Genomic DNA, 19551 nt, shown 5'->3' with positions numbered 1-19551 from the left:
GAAAGTTCCAATTATTTTTCCATTTTGACTTGTCTGTTTTTTTTTTTTTTTTTCCAATCAATTATGAGGAAAGTTCCAAACCAAGGGAAATGTCATATCTAGTCAATAGTTTAGTCAATGGTGGTCCACCTTATCTTTTTATACTAATTAACTTTGACTTCATCTTCTTTCTCTTGTGAACTAAGTACCTTTCATCTTTTTTTAATTTATATTGTAATTAACGCAAAGAACTCAGTTTAATTTTCATCTTTTTTAACCTTAGGTATACTATTAAGGTAGATAATTTTCATAAAGAATATTTATTAATTTTTGGTCCTATCAGAATTATTCACTTCATAAGGATACTCATACATATCCAAATAAAATGTGCACTAATAGGACTGACGACTGATATTAATTATGGGAGGGTACATTATTGAAAACAAAATAGATACTATTGAGTATTGATCAAACAAAATTAGATGAAATTTTCTTAGCTGAAAGTCTTGTACTTGGATGAAATTTGCATCATTTTGATTATAATGGAAGAAATCTACCATAATGAGAATGTTGGAGTTCATCATTCATTTGCTGAATTTCGTTGATGCTGTCGCAAATGGAAATAAATTGAAAATAACTTATATACATATTATAAGATGTTTCTATAAAATCTAAGAAACACTCTCACAAAGTACATCAATGCCAAATAACATTACAAAACCAAAACAACTTCATCGAAAGATTAAGAAAAAAATGACAAAATAAAATAGAAACCGAACCAAATGATTCATACGTCTTTCTTGTTTCCAAGAAACAAACTATCAAGTACATCTTGAATATCAAACATTCCATACTCAATATACTTGTAAGCTTTGTTTTTAAGAAAATCCTGAAACTTCCCAATGAAGGTTCCATATGCTGGCAACAAGGTATTTTTGAGAGATTCAATTATTTCTTCCCTTAGCTTCTCATCATGAACAGACCATCTGCACTGAACACTACATGTTTCTGTAAATTTCATGTTAAACAAATTGAGCTTTTCTTTCATCAAATCTGTCGCAAAATTAATTTCCGTGGAGTCATTTATATCCAACTTTAAACATTCCAACACCTTATCCCATGAGTCTCTTTTATAGAGTTCAAGTTTTTGTTGGACTTTTGTTCTGTTTCTTTGGAACCAAACATTGCCGAATATTGCATTCAGTTGCATTCCTATAGGTGTCATTTCTAAGAATCTCCAATTATTCATCATGAAGAAATGACGCAAAGACGCGTCCACATATTTTTCGGACATCGATGCCAATATGCTCTCTAACAGTTCCATTGTCCTGTCCGTTTCTGGTGAAAATTCTTCGTCTCCATTAACAGCATAGATCTGCTGTGATCTGATATCAGAAATAAGAGAGTCCACGACATTGTCCGTCATAGGATGATGCCCACCGTCTTCCGGAGCAGCTAGCTTGGCCGTTGGGATAGAGTTTATGTATTTGGCTGTAGAATTCAATTAGTGTGAGTGTGTGACTCATATTCTTGAAACATTGGGTTCAGACTCGAGCTTAAGTGAGGATTAAAATCAACATTGGGTTGGATGCCTCCTCCATATCCAATTTAGAGACCAAAAAATAAAAGATAAATTTGTTGTTTGATCTATGATGGCTCAAGTTTAAGTGAGACTTAAAATCAACATTCGGTTGGATGCCTCCGGCATATCAACTTTAGAGCCTAAAAAAATAAAATATAAATTTGTTGTTTGATCTATGATGGCTCCTTCTGGGTGCTGCACTCTTTTCTTTTTATGATGTGTGTTTTGTTGAGTATGGTTCATATGGTTCATATATGCATCAGGAAGAGGCTGGGGGCGGCCAAGGAGCTGAGCTAGCGGAGCGAAACCCTAATTCATTATTATATTATTATTATATATACCGCTTGTAACACTGAAACCCTAATTCATTCTTTCATCTAATAGAAACGAGCTGTAGCGAATTCTGCAGCCGGAGACGTACCTAAGGGGAACTCCGTTATCAAACTTCTTGTGTTCTTATTGTTTGCAATTTCGTTATTATTACCTTCTGTTACTATTTGTGCACAACATGTTTCAATCTATCATCGCACTGATAAGATGTTATCTGAACTTGAAAATGACTTTGAATTCTTACATATATAATATAGGAGAAAATTATATAATTAAGTATAATCATAAATGTCAGTGTCCGACACTTACACTTGTCCGACACGGGGCACAGCTAATCTGAGAAGTGCCCGTGCATCATAGATTGTCATGAGCCATGATGGAAACTTAGTAACTTATATTGATTACATTGCAATTATCATTATAATAAATTGAGTTTTTTGGGCTTTATTTTGCATTAATATACCGTTAACCGTTCTGCACTAATGTTCAAGGAAACATTCAAAAACCTTGCGTCAGCCAATGCATCTTACTACAATTTAAACACTCGTTTGGCAACATTTATGTTAAGAACTGGTTGAACTATTCCTAAGGTAAGAACTTGTTGGACAGTTCCTAAGGCATTGTAGGGTAATACGTATCCGCTGTGTTAGTATTATGCTGAAAGTGGAATTTGAATCCTCGATCTCTTAGTCATTCAATTTCTTAACTCTGTCACCCCATCCACTAAACGAGCTAAGGGTTAAGTTATATCCTTTATTATACTCTACGAATTAATTTTGAAATCAAAACTGGAATAAAGTTTTGATTGATGCTTTGTAGTTTGTTACTACCTTTGCATCATACAAGTTCAAGGTTTAGGGAAATCGAATTATTTTTCAGGTTCACCTTTTAATTTTTTTATGTTCATTGGTTGCAATAGACTGCAGGTTGGGTATCTTCATATATGGTCGAGGAATATATGCCTATATATACAAGGTCACTGATGTGTACCCATCCTTCATCCTTATACTCATTCTAATTAGAAAAACGTCTAAGATTACTATGTTATACAAGTTTGTTGCTCACCTGGCGTGCCCGATGAAAGCCACTCAGAATATGAAGTTGATGCCGGCATGGTGGTTTGAGTCATATCCTTTGAGATCCTTCGTGCTGGTAAAAATAATGATGGTATTGTCAAGGACATACGGCAGGAATGTGCACCATTGTATGTTACTTCAAAAACGTTTGGATTGTCACCAAGTTGTTGTACTTTCTTCTTGGCTTGACAGGCATCTAAATTCATGTGGCTGCACCTATAGTAACTCCTAAAAGAAAAGAAATGTTTCAATTGTGGTTATAGGAAATATGAATCATTACTCATCATGTGTAAGAAAAAATAACCACGTACTTTGGCATTCATTAAGAAAAGGAAGTATTAATATTATATGTCGTGCTGCAAATAATTGTTATGTTTGGGTGCCAACAAGTGCTCAATACAATCTGAATTTGGGAAGCTAGATGCAGATGCAACCTCATTTGTTTGTCTCCACATAAACTCTACATTTGACTTTATAAAAACATTTGAAAAGATAGTTTTACATTGTTTGATAATGGCTCCGAACTCTGTGACATCATATTTGGAAGAACAGAAGTTATCCCCCACCCTCTTCGAATAAGCTCAAAGACTACCAGTCCCATTTGTAACTCATGAAGCCAATTATGAGCCAAATTAAAAGCAACCTCACAAATAGGGCTAAACCGTTCAGTTAGCCAAAACAAAAGTATACCAAGCTCATCCCTATTATACATACCGAGCCCAAATTTAATACCAAGAGAGTTAAACAAGGAATCGATGTTACAATTAAGCCTCGCCAAACATGGTTCCTTCCATCTAACATTATCATTCTGCTGCTGCACCGAAACAGATGAGCTAGCTGCCTCAGGTTGTGCAGTTGGTCGTAGCTTCAGGTTTTTGACTCTGCTATAGTAGTGCAGTTTTTTTTTTTTTTTTACTGCTAGCAGTTTTTATTTGTACTATTGTATCTTTGTTGGCTTGCTTCAGGGTATTTCGTGTGCTTTGGACTGGTAGAGACGACCTCCTAACGTTGTTGTCTGCTCAAACCAAGGGTCGAATCCAGGACATTGGTTATGTTAAAAGAGACTTGCATCATCTCATCTAAGTGCATTTGACGTTAGTGAATGATAGTTTATTGTTATGATCTAACTTACTTATATATTGTATAATTTAATTTGTAGATATTCAATTAAAAAACACCATTCACAAACGAGGATTTATATGACGCTCGTCTACGTTGGGCAACTTGTTTTTCTGAGTTTAATGCTAGCTGATAAATCTTAGATTTTTAGTTTATTGTATTGGGCATTTGGGCGCGCCATAAAGTGTTTGCGAGCTGTTTGCTGGCTTGGTCTGCTTGATATGATTTTGTGCAAGGAATTTGATGGTGTGATTTTATTAAGGCTAATGGTATGGATTTGATTCCATGATTTGGGTATGTTTTTGTAGTTTTTCTATTTTTTAACTAGATGTTGTGATGTTTCCATAGCATACATTAGTACAGTAACTAGCGGAGTACTTGTTATCATTAATGTAGTATAAACTATGATATTAGTTTTTCTGACATATTAATTTTTATGTTATTGGAGCCGTATTTAATTTCTATTGTTGACAAATTTCTATTGTTGTTATGTGGCTGTTAATTTGTAAGTTTATGGGATAAAATAAAAAATAAAAATAGATTTCACATCGGTTGGTAGAGATATTTGATGCGAAATGTTGGTTATCGCATTGGTTAGTATGTAATGACAATTGTAAAATGCAACTTATCACATCTATGGGTTTCATTAACCGTGTGAAATTATCACAACGGTGGGTATGTAGTAGTTTGTCATGTTTCCAGAAGCAAGATTAATTACATAATTCCTTATACGTACCTCGGGTATTTGACGTCAGGTATCTCTTTCTTTCCATATTTTTTCCAGATAAACCCGTCTTTCGGTGGCATTTTTTCTATGCTTTCAACGTGTGGTGCAGGAGAGATCAGTACTATTGTTCTTATCTCTATCTCCGGTTCCATTTTCCTACTACAATTTAATGCGAAAACACACTTATCAGGTCAGTGTGCAAGCTTCTGATTTTAAATATAATAATATGTTTATTACGAACATAAGCTATAGTAAGATGTATTTGGTCAAAGTTTTTTAATACCTTTTTGGTAGCTGAGAGAGTAATGCTTCTATTTCCTGCACATTTCCTTCGTACGCCTTTGATCCTTCGATCCTTCGTACACCTTTTATCTGTTGTTTGATGTACAATAATGGGAAAAAATCTTGCACTAAAGTGGGGGGCATAGTGCCCAAAGTTATCTGATATTGTTCATGGTAGTGCCAAATTTTCAGAGTGTGTTTTTGGAACCATTCATCCCCTAAAAGGATTCCTAGTTCATTATCTTTGGTCATCTGAATTATATAAGTGTTGTTATTCATCAAGAAAATATAGCCTAAAGAAGGATCCTCGTAGCATTTTGCCTTTGCTTTTAAATTACTCTCCAATATATCCATAATATTAATAATCTTCCCAGAAAGTGAGGAATCGTCAAAAACTTGCTCTAGTGTTTTCCGTGATTGGGAAACTACACGGAGATAGTTCACCACATGTTGAGTAATCGGGTGAAGACCACTGCTGAGATATGTCCCCGTCGTCAAGTTTTGGTCAAGCAAATACTCCAACTCCATGAAAATACTTCTAATTGCTTTCCCAAGTTTCTTCCATATAGTAATTGCTTCATTCTTTAGAGACACACTGTACTGATCACAAAATAAGGACTCAAATTCTGGAATTAGGTCACGCAATGTTTCAAACACCTCGATGATGTTAAACAAACATTCTGGAGAATGACTTCCGGCTGCAATAGAATCTGCAAAATTTAGAAGTTGAACGATGGATTCCCTGCAAATCTCAATGAAGGAGAAATCAGCTGCAGATGCGAACCCGGAGAAGACACGATCACAGAGTTGTCGCTCACCTGGGAAAAGTATCTTAAGGGTGACATTGAAAGCTCTAATCCATATTTTAATCTCGTCTTCGAGATCCATCCATGGCATATCGTGAATGTCCTCGCTGCTGAGTTTCTTTAACATGAATAATCTATGCATTAGGCATTTGTCCAAGCATTCCCTCCGGCAACTGTTGTACACATCAGAAAAATCCTTCTCAAACCCAGCGCTCACCATAACCTTCGCTGTTTCCTCCAGGCCTTTGATTGTTTCTGGCTTCAGCGCATCCATCATGAAGTTAGGATCGGTCGCCACCAATGGAGAGTGTTGTTCACAATAGTTTTTTACATGATCCATAACCATCTGAATGAGATTTAAATTTTCTTGTTGAAGCGCCTTCACAAAAGTCCAGAGTTGTTCCATCACACTACTAATATCAGTAGTGATCACCAATGGTGGTGAATCGATGTTATTTCTACTTCTAGCACAAGCAATATCAGTATTAGCTAGTTGTAGTGAATCAATATGAAGAACCACCGAGTTTCCATCTTGGAATTGAGAGTATTGATTATGTCCTCTAGCATCAATAGAAGAGAAAAAAGAACGGAGAATAATAAGAGAGTAGCTGAAACCTGCTCCAAGAATGAATAACTGCAATTTAATCTTCATGAGTTGCACAATTAGACATCCGAGGAAGAAATAGAGAAGATCAATTTCAAATCCGCATTGAGTTTGCCTCGACAAACTCAATGACATGATAGAAAAAGCAGCACATGAAATTAAACTATATGCATCTGGTTTCCCATTCATCACTTTATCGAAGAAAAAGGAATAAACAGAGGTGATTGTCAATACCAAAAATGCTGTGTGAGCTTTGAACCGGAGACTTCTCGAATGTTGAAATAATTTTGCAAATAAAATCACCAAGCATATGATGAAACTGAAAACACTATAAAGAAATATTTTCAGCAAATTCCATTCTCCAAAGAGATAGTTGAAGGAAGAGCTTAGAGCATAACAGAGCAGTCCAACAACAGCTGACGCGAAGCCTATAAATCTCCACAAATTTGGCTGCATCAACCATCTCCCAATTTGATTTAGAATATGCATCATGTTGTCCACAGTGTATAAGAATTGTTTTCGGACTGTGTGAGACTGAGATTGAGAGTTGAGACCATCCATTTTTGAATTCGGGTGTGAGAAGCTATTTCTAAGTCAACTGAAATTTCGAGGAAATGAATGGACCAAAGCTATTTATCATATCAGCAACTCTAATAATTTAGATATTTTCTTGAGATAAGTTTTCCATCAATTCTCTCCACATGTTCACTCTAGTCCGTATTTCTTAATTTTGTTAAGCGTACAAACTTTCATGTATTTCAATTAATATTGTTTTTTTATGAAATAATTTTGTATATAAATTCAAGATAGTTGTAATTGAATGAAAGATAAGTGGACAATAAGTTGAGATGCTAACTCTTTTTGGATGAGTACACAGCCGTTAGACACAGATTACAGTCCTTAACTAAAGATCAAATGTTCATATTTTCACTGTAATGATCAAATGTTCATATTTTCACTTTGATAAATTGGATTTAAATCGTAAAACTCAACAGTTCTAAAAAATAATAAGTCTTAAAACTCAACAAAAGAGTCATTAAAATTTCATCTAGTAGTACTACTACTACTAACTGTAGTTTTGAATGGAGGTTCTTATTGTTAGTTAGATTATTCATTTAGTATTTTATTTATTTAACAAGATTGGTGGAGGTAAGGAGAGGCTAATATGAAAGAACCCTAAACAGAAAAGGTGAAAACGCAGGAATGTAAACAGGGAAGAACTGGTTTCTTGAAAAAGCTAAGGGGATTTTTGGAGAGAAATTGTGTTTATATAGATGTTAATGTGAACACAATAAATTTTAAATAGTTTTCCAAACCAAGGGAAATGTCATATCTTTTTATACTAAATAACTTTGACATCATCTTCTTTCTCTTGTGAAAGCCACTCTAAATATGAAGTTGGTGCCGGCATGGTGGTTGGAGTCATATCCTTTGAAATCCTTTGCGCTGCTAAAAATAATGATGGTATTGTCAAGGAGATACGGCAGGAATGTGCACCATTGTATGTTACTTCAAAAACGTTTGGATTGTCACGAAGTTGTTGTACTTTCTTCTTGGCTCGACAAGCATCTAATTTCATGTGGCTGCACCTATAGTAACTCCTGAAACAAAAGAAACATTTCAAGCCGTGGTTATAGCAAATATGAATTGTTAAGAATAATGGTGATTAGCTAGTAGCTACTATTAGTTAGTTAGAGTTTATATTAATTTGTTAAAGTTTGTTATTAGGTGGTTAGTTAGTTAACCCTTAAATTGCTCTATATAAGAGTCACCATTGTATCATTTTCATCATCTTTTATCAAATATGAATCATTATGATTTTTACTATCTTGAAGACTTTCTAAAGTTTTCTCCATTTTCTCCAAACCATGGAAATCTTAACATGGTATCATCGCCTCGGTTTCGATCACCGAGAATCCGTCCCGCTTCCGCCATTATTCCAGTACCGGAGAACTCCTCCATTGCTTATCACAAAGAAATTTACACTGTACTTTTTGATCCACCTTCATTTCTAATGGTTCACTCCATTTTTTGTCACTTGTGGAAGAAATCGAAGATGGAGAAGAAATTCTCGCCACTTCCACCACTTCGAAAATCACCACAAGAATCTTCAATTCATGTTCAAGAACGTTTGACTGATTCAATTCCAGAGGCAGAGGGGGAGATTTCATCATCATCTACCTCTGTTCTTGTTTCATCTATCAGGTTTGGTAATTTTCATTCTGAAATTGTTCCGATCAAACCGATTAAATCTGTTAAACCAAGAATCGAAGGATACATAATCAAGATTGGGGAGATACCTTGTTTCTTGAACCAATTAGAACATCATGATTCTGTATCATCACCTTCAGATCAAGAATTAGAGATCAAAGAAGAGTTGATAAAGACTACAAATTCTGCAATTCCACTTCCCCGATTTGAAACTACACAAAATCAAGCGTTGGATCTTGTCACGGATGCATTGAAAAATCTGGTGAGTCAAGTACAAAATCACAATGTTGATATCAGTGTTTCCAATCGCATCACCATTTCCTCAATCAATTTCTGCGATTATAGATTTGAAAATTCTGTTTTGGCTTTGAATGTTGATGTAATGGCTTCGGCTCAAGAATGCGATAGTTATGTTATCATAGATCCACCGTTCCAGTCTCTGTTTAGGTTATTTTTCAGCACAGCCGCTATTGTCGCCGTCGAAACTGTTTTCGATCCCGGCGGCGTGATCGTCAAGCCTCTTTCCTTTGCGAAGGTTCTCGATGATTATGGAGAAATTCGTAGCTGTGAATCTCAATTTCACAACGATGGCAAAACAGATTATGTGATCACTGTCTTTGATCCCGGTGGCAATCAATGAATCTCTGTTTTTGGTCAACTATTGATTTGATGCACCAAGAACAAATGGTGTTTGTGTAAAGTCCTTTTTGAATCCAGGTTCACTATTGCAACTTGGTGGAGTCTAGATGACGATTCTTGAGCTAATATGTTTTATGGAATATTGAAAGCTTTATCAGTATAGTGGCATGGTTTGGAAGCTTTGGTTACAAAGTGTTGAGAGTATCTAGTAGTGACTTGTTGTCTTGTTTGGAGCTAATATTCTTTGTTTGATAATTGGTTGCTTATGGCTTTAGTTGCATAGTTATTGAGTTTTGCAAATTCATACATGTTTTGATGAAGTCTTGGCTTATTTTTTGTGACTTTCTGATGTTGAAGACAATTTTGGATTATGTGTTGGCTGCTACAATTCTAAGAGTTATTAGTGTTGCAATTATTGGTATTGTTATTGCATTTGGAGATCATGCTCTGCTGGTTTCAGTCATTTGATATACATGGTTTGAGGATGAATTTCATACATTGTTGGATTTTGCTCATGATTCTCTACATCAATGGTATTGACACATATGGATAGTTTAGTGCCTCGTGTTTGCTTCTGATTAGTCTACAAATGTGAAGATTTAAGAACACTTTTGGATTCTGTCATATGCAAAATTAGCTGGTTTTCACATTAGAGAAGGATCAGATTTTGTGATTGGTTATTTACTGCCACTGCTTGTGTACTTGCTTCTGTTTGAAGGGTTGAATTGCATCTGATCTTGAGGTTTCAATTGAATTGGTTCTGATAAGAATTGGCTATTTGTTCATTCACATGTGGTAGTACTTGAGCTCTTTGGTAGCTTTTTTGTTCTAGCTGAAGGCCTGCACCATTTTTTTTGGTTTCAGAGAAGGAGGAAGCTTGGATTCTTTCCTTGTTTGAGTCCTGGATCGCATGCTTGGATTCCTACTGGACTTGGGTCTCATGTTATTTGCTGCAATGCAATTTTAGATTGCATTTTTCACACAATAAGTTTGAGAATAATTGTAATTCAACCTCAAATTGGAAAATTGGAAAATTTTCCAATGTTGAGTTTGAGGGGGGATGTTAAGAATAATGGTGATTAGCTAGTAGCTACTATTAGTTAATTAGAGTTTATATTAATTTGTTAAAGTTTGTTATTAAGTGGTTAGTTAGTTAACCCCTAAATTGCTCTATATAAGAGTCACCATTGTATCATTTTCATCATCTTTTATCAAATATGAATCATTATGATTTTTACTATCTTGAAGACTTTCTAAAGTTTTCTCCATTTTCTCCAAACCATGGAAATCTTAACATGAATCATTACTCATCACTTGTAAGCAAAAATAACTACTTTGGCATTCATTAAGAAAAGGGAAGTCTTAATATTATTTGTCGTGCTGCAAAAATTGTTTAGTTTCGGGTGCCAACACATGCTCAATACAATCAAGTATTCTTCGAGCTTATTCGAAGAGGGTAGTGGACAACTTGTGTTCTTCCATATATGACGTCACAGAGTTCGGAGCCATTATCGAGCAATGTAAAACTATCTTTTCAAATGTTTTTGTAGAGTCAAGTATAGAGTTTGTGTGGAGACTAACAAATGAAGTTGCACATAACCTGCTAAATTGGCCACATCCGCAGCTAGGTACTTGCTATCATTGGTACATATTTTGATGTTATATTGGAGCCGTATTTAATTTCTATTTTTGTTATGTGGCTATTAATTTGTATGTTTAAGGGATAAAAAAAAAAAACAATAACCGCTGTGAAATACTGAAATGTTGATTATCACGTCTATGTGTTTCATTAACCGCTGTGAAATTATCACATCAGTGGGTATGTAGTAGTGTGTCATGTTTCCGGAAGCAAGATTAATTACATAATTTCCTATAACCTCGGGTATTTGACGCGAAGTATCTCTTGCTTGACATATTTTCTCCAGGTAAACCCGTCTTTCCGTGGCATTTTATCTAGGCTTCCTACGTGTGTGGTGCAGGAGAGATCAGTACTATTGTTCTTATCTTTGTCTCCGGTTCCATATTCCTACTGCAATTTAATGCAACGACATACTTATTAAGTTGGTGTGCAAGCTTCTTGTCACGACCCAATTCCAATCGTGACCGGCGCACGAACTAATACTAGTCCGGCAAGCCTAATGACCGAATTTAACAAACAATAAATATAATATTTCCAAATCAAAATAAATTCTGTTTACAGCATATACATCATTAAGTCAGCAGTTTCAAAATGTACGTTTAAATTTATGCATTTCAACACGAAAGATTCCTAGACTCAAGATAGCTGCAGATATTCGATCAACTCAAATATACATATACGAAGTAACATTTCATCAAGGAAGCCTACCAAAAGAATGATACCGACGACTCTCAATATCTGCTAGAAACCCCTACTCAGCTGACTTTGAATCTGAAAAAAATAGAAGATGAAGGGGTAAGTCACAAGGACTTAGTGAGAGATAACAACCACTACCAACTAGATGGGAAACACACAAGGGCACGAGCGTTTGATTTTTAGAAGCTTGTAACAATTATTGTATAGTAATAACTATGTAATATAAATAATATTCGATTCAATTCGTTATAGAGTTTAAAAATTGAAATAAGAAAAGAATATAGAAATTCAATCAAATAAAATAATTCGTTACGAAAGAATCGAGAGACGGCTCCATCTCGTTGATAGCCCTTTCCTCCTAAGAGTGGCCTTTCACTTAGAGGCGGCTCCATCTAACGGATAGCCCTTTCCTCATCGATTACAAAAACGCATTCTCTTCCAATCAAATAAAAAGAATTCGTTACGATAGGATCAAGAGACGGCTCCATCTCGTTGATAGCCCTTTCCTCCTAAGAGCGGCCTTTCACTTAGGGGCGGCTCCATCTAACGGATAGCCCTTTTCTCCTTGATATCATATAACTAGGTGCACCTAGATCGTTATTCTCGTTAACGGCTAAATGGTCAAAACCGTGAATTCAAAATACATTCCACTAAAACCATGTTTTAACAACAGTTCCAAACTTATGTAAAATTAAACACAATCAAACCATAATTTTCAATCCGCTACTTTATATATCATAAGAAATCAAACTAGAGTCCATATGTAAACAAATAAAGATGACGAAAACGGTTTCAAAGGCGTGTTTCCCAATAAAAATATTTATAATCAATATTAACATAGAAAATTAGTAACATATAATTTATAACGGTAGTTAAAATAAGTGATAATGATTGTCATCAACTCACTGTTATGACGAATCAACTCAGTTTGCTCTCCCACCACTCCTGAGAAGCATGTGAAGCTTCCAGCGTCATATCTGAGTATCAATAATATTATATTTTTCTTTAGATTCACAAACTCATTATAGAACTTTAGTAATGATAGATAACCATGAAATCCTATAATATATATAATCTAACTTCTGAAATTAATTTCTAACCCATTAATCATGTCTAAATATGCACTAATTGAAATGTAAGTTGATAAATATACCTCAAAGAATCTCAATGAACAATTTTCCAAGAGTGGGTATTCATCTCCTTCCTTAAAGCATTAACCCTAACCCCAAAATTATACCCAATAATATTTGTGGAAGCATGAGAAAGCTTATACTAGAGATGTAGTGTCTTCCTTTTAAGTGTATGGTTGATATTTGTTCTTGGAATGAGAAGAGATGAAATGGAAAGATAGAGAAAAGGAAAGAAAGAAAGAAAAAACGTGGAACAGGGGAAGTAGAGAAAGTGAAAGAAGAAACTAGAAATGTGGAGAATTGATGGGTGGGGTGGGGTTCAGTGGTTTTTTTTTTATTTTTATTATTATTTATTTATTTATTTTTTTTAAATGAAACGGTGCGTTTCAATCTTCCCCCCTTAAAAAAATTCGTCCTCGAATTTATACTACTAACCTTGATTCTCAAATAAGCGTGGATACTTGTCACACATGACTTATCTGGGTTCTCAAGCTATTATCTCGTTAAACAATCTCTGTCGTAGAATATTTACTTAAACGATACCCTTTGATCATAAACATATATATCACTTTCTTATCTATATATTATAGTTGTCAAATGGTTCGACATAAGAAAATCCTAGTCTAGCTGCACATTTTCATGACTAATCACATGAAAGGGTCATAAAGGTATTTCTAGAGCATAGAAATATAAAGATCACATGGACTGTCGAGAGATATGGTCGAAGGGCTAAACGATAAGCTAGAAGTTTGAATTTCTGCCAAAATTTCATTCCAATGAACCTTGAACCAATTTTCCCATTTTTTGTCAAACCACAATACACCCTACATTGGTGAAACACGTAGGAATACATGGTCTCCCACCCTAAGCCTTAAGGATGACACCTCTGATTGGAGTAAGACTCTTCCTACTTCGAGTTAGCATTAAACACTCTTAGATGATCTTAACCTTTTCAATAATATCTCGAATCAACTCTAGACGCACTAGTTTAGACTAACCAACCTCAAACCATCCTATCGAAAACATACATCATCTATACACAATGTTGCAAAAGGCACCACTTTAATACTAGATTGGTAACTATTTATATGAAAATTATATCATAGAAAAACATTGATCAACTTCCTCCAATATTAACAACAAAAGCACGAAACATATTCTCTATGTATTGTATAGTTTTGACAGATTGACCATCAGTCCGAGGGTAATGATTGTACTAAGATTTAAAACGGGTTCCCATTTCAGATAGACTTCCAAAACAGAGCAGTCAACTGAGCCATGTTGCTAGAGATAGTAGAGATTGACATACCATGTAAAGAAACGATCTCGTTTAAATTATTCTTAGCATACTGAGGTGGAATATTAGTATTCTTAACAAATAAAGAATGTGCAGACTTCGTTAATTAATTTATAATCACCCACACCGAGTCATAAACTTTTTGAGTTAGTGGTAAAAATATAATGAAATCCATGACAATGCACTCCCACTTTAGCTTACCTATTTCAACAAGTTGAAGTAAAGTTGAAAGCTTTTGGTCATCAACCTTAACTTGCTAGCACACCAAGCACAAAATCTTTTATCTCCCCTTTCATCCATTTCCAGCGGTATAATTATCTTAAGTATTAGTAGATTTTATTCGAATCTGAGTGAATAGTATAACAAGAATGATGATACTCCTTTAATATTTTTTTTTTCTTAAATCACCAATATTTGGGACACATACAATCAAGACTTCAACCACAAAACACCGTAAAATCAACTAAGAAGTTCGTAACTTACAGTTTCTCGCATTATCTACCAACTTGACCAAGTCTAAACCTTGACAGAGACTTCATGATATCATCAACTATGGAAAAAATTTTGGGGGGACCATTTACACATGGTCTAACAATGTCCTTGAATGATCAAGCTAAAATTAAATTCCACTTTCAACAAGTTCTTGTAATTCTTTAATTATAGGCCCCTTTATTTTGGTAAAATGAGCAAGAATGGGATCATGAACTTCTTTCTTCCTTATAAGCAATATCAGGGATTCACAAGGAAAAGAAGTTGGGCTAATAAATATCTTATTGAGAAAATCATGTAGTTTCTCTCTTAACACCTAAAGTTTTGCTAACCATTTGTTCTAGACGTATGGATGTCGTTGAGTGTTAGGAACTAAATCTATAGAAAACTTAATCTTCTTATCATGGGGCAATCTAAAAATTTTATTTTTAACTCACTTGTATATCCATAATCAGAACCAATTATCCTTGACAACCACCGTAAATAAGTTGTTAGCTCCTAAACATGAGATTAAATTATATGGTACCAAACCACATTTTCCTCGAAAGGCCGGAGAAAGTAATTACTCAGCATCTTAATTCTCACTACCTTGTTATAATAGACTATGCTGACATGATGGAAGAACAACCAATTCATACTCAACATCTTATCTTAATCTATACTAAAGCTACTAGTGTGATAATATTTGCGTCATATCTGCCAACAATCATCCCTCATGTTATGTCATACTCGACCACATTGAAAGCACAATTTTTTTCCATCTTTGTAAAAAAATTCAGATTGAAATCAACCACTATAGAATCAAAATTACTCTAAGGAAAAGTGATTTTTTTTTTTTTTATATGCCCCGTGATCTAATCTACGACTCTGCACTGCCAAAAAGTATGTCTACTAAAACTATCCCACTTGTGATACTGATATTTGTTGTCCCTAATGACCAAATATAACTTCACCACCACGATAATAATTACAATATGACCATTCGACTCGTTTCTCACGAGAATCTTGTTTACCACCACCCTTAAGCTTTTGTTACCTAATATGGCTCGAAACCTCTGTAACTTTCACAATTAGACTCAACCACAATTCAAGAGCAATGCTATGGACAATCCTTTTACATTCACTTTCAAAGACATCCAATAGTAGCATGCCACATCACTCTTTTCACTAAAGGCAGTAACCGGCAACCGAAACAGCTGGTTCAAGAATTGAAATACTCATTGCGTTTCTCTCTCGCTCTCTCTCTCTCTGAAACGAGCAGTCACTACTCAAAATATGATTTTAGACAGAGTGTGACGGTGGTCAGATACTGAGATACATCGTGTAAAAGATGGCAATGAAGGTGACGACGAACTCAGACTAGTCAAAATTGAAAAGCTCACAAAGGACTTGGATCTGGTCTCTAATCGTTAAACCAATATCTGTTGTGACGATCGGGAGATTAAAGAGAAGTGGCCAATTTTAGAGAGAAAATATGATTCTCACAGACTATGGTAGATCAATTAAGTTGCAGAATAAAAATGTTAAAAGAAAGGGAAATAGACAATAGCTATGAAAGAAGGATGATGTTTGAGTGTGGTGTTAAAGAAATGAAAGATATGATAATGGTGGAGCGTTTGAAGTTGGATTTCTTTATTATTTTTATTTATTTTATTTTTATTTTTTAATTGATTTTTGTTTTTTTTTTTTTTTTACTCTGAAATTGACATATCCTCAGTTTGTTCAAATCTCTCTCATAATCGTGAGCTAATCCATCCCCAACACTTCCTAGAAGAAAATGAACCATATACAATCAAGAGATCTCACTCCATGCCAACGTCGATGATCCTATTTGTACATGTAAGTGTATCAAACAAGTCATATACCAAATCCTCCAACTTAAATGATGTCAACTTCACCACCCTTATATCTGAGCATCCTAAAGCTTTTTATAACCTCTTTAGATAGTCAATGAATTTAAGTGGATCCTCACGCACACTAGACGTAGAAAAGGTAAGGATTTAAGTATCATGAATTTCTCTATATCAACATCAATCTCTCTAGATGGGGTTATCGTCTAGTACTCACCCTGGCTAACTACTTGTGGCCCATCAAGATTTGTTTGTCTTAGATTATCATTATCATGCTACTTCTCAACAACAATCACAATAAGTTGTTGCAATACCCTTAGCAATATCCGTCTTCCTCTAGGCACCTCAACACTAACTACTACTAACTACTACAACCAATCACGTCCGTCGACATAAACGTACGAATCATAACCTCTTTAACTAGGTTGGGAAGTATACCATAAGGAACAAACTTCGCTTCTAGTGGAGATCTAGTGGTGGGTGGCATCCTCGCCAAATGAAAGAAAATTGACCGAATATTGGACAAGACGACAGAGGGAGACAAATCAAAGACCAAAAGAGATCATTGGATTGGACAACAAGTGAGACCACCATAGAATGCTAATAGCTTCTTACGAGTAAATGGTGCCGCGGTTCACAATTTACTAGCAAGAATCTATTCTCATTCTATGTCTGCAGCTATTAGGACCTACAACCGAGCTCTGATACCAACTTTGTCACGACCCAATTCCAATCGTGACCGGCGCACGAACTAATACTAGTCCGGCAAGCCTAATGACCGAATTTAACAAACAATAAATATAATATTTCCAAATCAAAATAAATTCTGTTTACAGCATATACATCATTAAGTCAGCAGTTTCAAAATGTACGTTTAAATTTATGCATTTCAACACGAAAGATTCCTAGACTCAAGATAGCTGCAGATATTCGATCAACTCAAATATACATATACGAAGTAACATTTCATCAAGGAAGCCTACCAAAAGAATGATACCGACGACTCTCAATATCTGCTAGAAACCCCTACTCAGCTGACTTTGAATCTGAAAAAAATAGAAGATGAAGGGGTACGTCACAAGGACTTAGTGAGAGATAACAACCACTACCAACTAGATGGGAAACACACAAGGGCACGAGCGTTTGATTTTTAGAAGCTTGTAACAATTATTGTATAGTAATAACTATGTAATATAAATAATATTCGATTCAATTCGTTATAGAGTTTAAAAATTGAAATAAGAAAAGAATATAGAAATTCAATCAAATAAAATAATTCGTTACGAAAGAATCGAGAGACGGCTCCATCTCGTTGATAGCCCTTTCCTCCTAAGAGTGGCCTTTCACTTAGAGGCGGCTCCATCTAACGGATAGCCCTTTCCTCATCGATTACAAAAACGCATTCTCTTCCAATCAAATAAAAAGAATTCGTTACGATAGGATCAAGAGACGGCTCCATCTCGTTGATAGCCCTTTCCTCCTAAGAGCGGCCTTTCACTTAGGGGCGGCTCCATCTAACGGATAGCCCTTTTCTCCTTGATATCATATAACTAGGTGCACCTAGATCGTTATTCTCGTTAACGGCTAAATGGTCAAAACCGTGAATTCAAAATACATTCCACTAAAACCATGTTTTAACAACAGTTCCAAACTTATGTAAAATTAAACACAATCAAACCATAATTTTCAATCCGCTACTTTATATATCATAAGAAATCAAACTAGAGTCCATATGTAAACAAATAAAGATGACGAAAACGGTTTCAAAGGCGTGTTTCCCAATAAAAATATTTATAATCAATATTAACATAGAAAATTAGTAACATATAATTTATAACGGTAGTTAAAATAAGTGATAATGATTGTCATCAACTCACTGTTATGACGAATCAACTCAGTTTGCTCTCCCACCACTCCTGAGAAGCATGTGAAGCTTCCAGCGTCATATCTGAGTATCAATAATATTATATTTTTCTTTAGATTCACAAACTCATTATAGAACTTTAGTAATGATAGATAACCATGAAATCCTATAATATATATAATCTAACTTCTGAAATTAATTTCTAACCCATTAATCATGTCTAAATATGCACTAATTGAAATGTAAGTTGATAAATATACCTCAAAGAATCTCAATGAACAATTTTCCAAGAGTGGGTATTCATCTCCTTCCTTAAAGCATTAACCCTAACCCCAAAATTATACCCAATAATATTTGTGGAAGCATGAGAAAGCTTATACTAGAGATGTAGTGTCTTCCTTTTAAGTGTATGGTTGATATTTGTTCTTGGAATGAGAAGAGATGAAATGGAAAGATAGAGAAAAGGAAAGAAAGAAAGAAAAAACGTGGAACAGGGGAAGTAGAGAAAGTGAAAGAAGAAACTAGAAATGTGGAGAATTGATGGGTGGGGTGGGGTTCAGTGGTTTTTTTTTTATTTTTATTATTATTTATTTATTTATTTTTTTTAAATGAAACGGTGCGTTTCACTTCTGATAGCAAAGATAAATGAAAGTCAATGCAACTTGAGTGTTTGGAAGATAACCAAAGATGATCGAGGAGTTGGGATGGAGGAAATATGATGAGAAGACTAGGTTTTTATTTGATAAGCACATTGTAAGGTTCATCAGTGTTACAAATTGGTTTATTAAAAAGGGTTTTTCTATCATGTGGCAATTTGGATATGTTAAAAAGTTTAAAGTAGTAAGTTTGTATCGGAACATCATAAATCAAGTGATCGATTGATTTTATTTCAAACCATGATTGAATAATACACCTTATGAACTCAAGTTTTGAGAACACTAAATTTGGATTTATTACCTCACCTAATATTAAACGGTCGCATAAAGTATTTGATGACTTGACTAATTTATTACAAAGATAACGATGTATTTGGTCAAAGTTTTAATACCTTTCTTGTGGTTGAGAGAGTGATGCTCATGCTTCTATTTCCTTCACAACTCGTTCATACGCCTTTGATCGCTCTGAACCTTTCCACTCATATAATTTATTAATTAATCTGTTGACTGAGAGTGATGCTTCTATTTCCTTCAATTTTAAAACGATGAATATTATTTCACGAGTGTAATAATGT

The 19551-nt window shown here is 34.7% G+C and overlaps 1 protein-coding gene across 7 annotated transcripts; it reads right to left on the bottom strand.

Annotated features, from left to right (window-relative positions):
• Nucleotides 1-626: 626 nt before the first annotated feature.
• On the bottom strand, nucleotides 627-19501 carry LOC123923488. Of its 7 annotated transcripts, none has more exons than XM_045976173.1 (9): nucleotides 18581-18870; nucleotides 18334-18404; nucleotides 17440-17502; nucleotides 12597-12667; nucleotides 11703-11765; nucleotides 5097-8106; nucleotides 4823-4972; nucleotides 2957-3195; nucleotides 627-1470 (listed from the first exon to the last, which is right to left on the bottom strand). In XM_045976173.1, the coding sequence occupies exons 6-9, from the start codon at nucleotides 7064-7066 to the stop codon at nucleotides 767-769; spliced, it is 3063 nt and encodes a 1020-aa protein (XP_045832129.1). In that variant the 5' UTR covers nucleotides 7067-8106; nucleotides 11703-11765; nucleotides 12597-12667; nucleotides 17440-17502; nucleotides 18334-18404; nucleotides 18581-18870; the 3' UTR covers nucleotides 627-766. The 7 variants fall into 7 exon arrangements, 4 of the variants coding, with proteins under 4 accessions (XP_045832129.1, XP_045832132.1, XP_045832130.1 ...); XM_045976176.1 differs by having other exon boundaries at nucleotides 4823-4969; XM_045976174.1 differs by lacking the exons at nucleotides 17440-17502; nucleotides 18334-18404; nucleotides 18581-18870 and adding an exon at nucleotides 12844-15293.
• Nucleotides 19502-19551: the final 50 nt, after the last annotated feature.

Source organism: Trifolium pratense, linkage group LG4, assembly GCF_020283565.1.
Source record: "Trifolium pratense cultivar HEN17-A07 linkage group LG4, ARS_RC_1.1, whole genome shotgun sequence".
In the NCBI taxonomy this organism is placed as follows: Eukaryota; Viridiplantae; Streptophyta; class Magnoliopsida; order Fabales; family Fabaceae; genus Trifolium; species Trifolium pratense.
Note: the sequence above shows the minus strand (reverse complement) of the source record. Positions and strands in the feature narration are given on the sequence as shown.

Coding starts and splice junctions, on each gene's coding strand:
- LOC123923488 (XM_045976175.1), bottom strand. CDS start 7,066: ATGGATGGTCTCAACTCTCAATCTCAGTCTCACACAGTCCGAAAACAA. Junction 3,196..4,822: donor CCTGACGTCAAATACCCGAG/GTACGTATAAGG, acceptor CTTTTCTTTTAG/GAGTTACTATAGGTGCAGCC. Junction 1,471..2,956: donor GCTTTCATCGGGCACGCCAG/GTGAGCAACAAA, acceptor TGAATTCTACAG/CCAAATACATAAACTCTATC.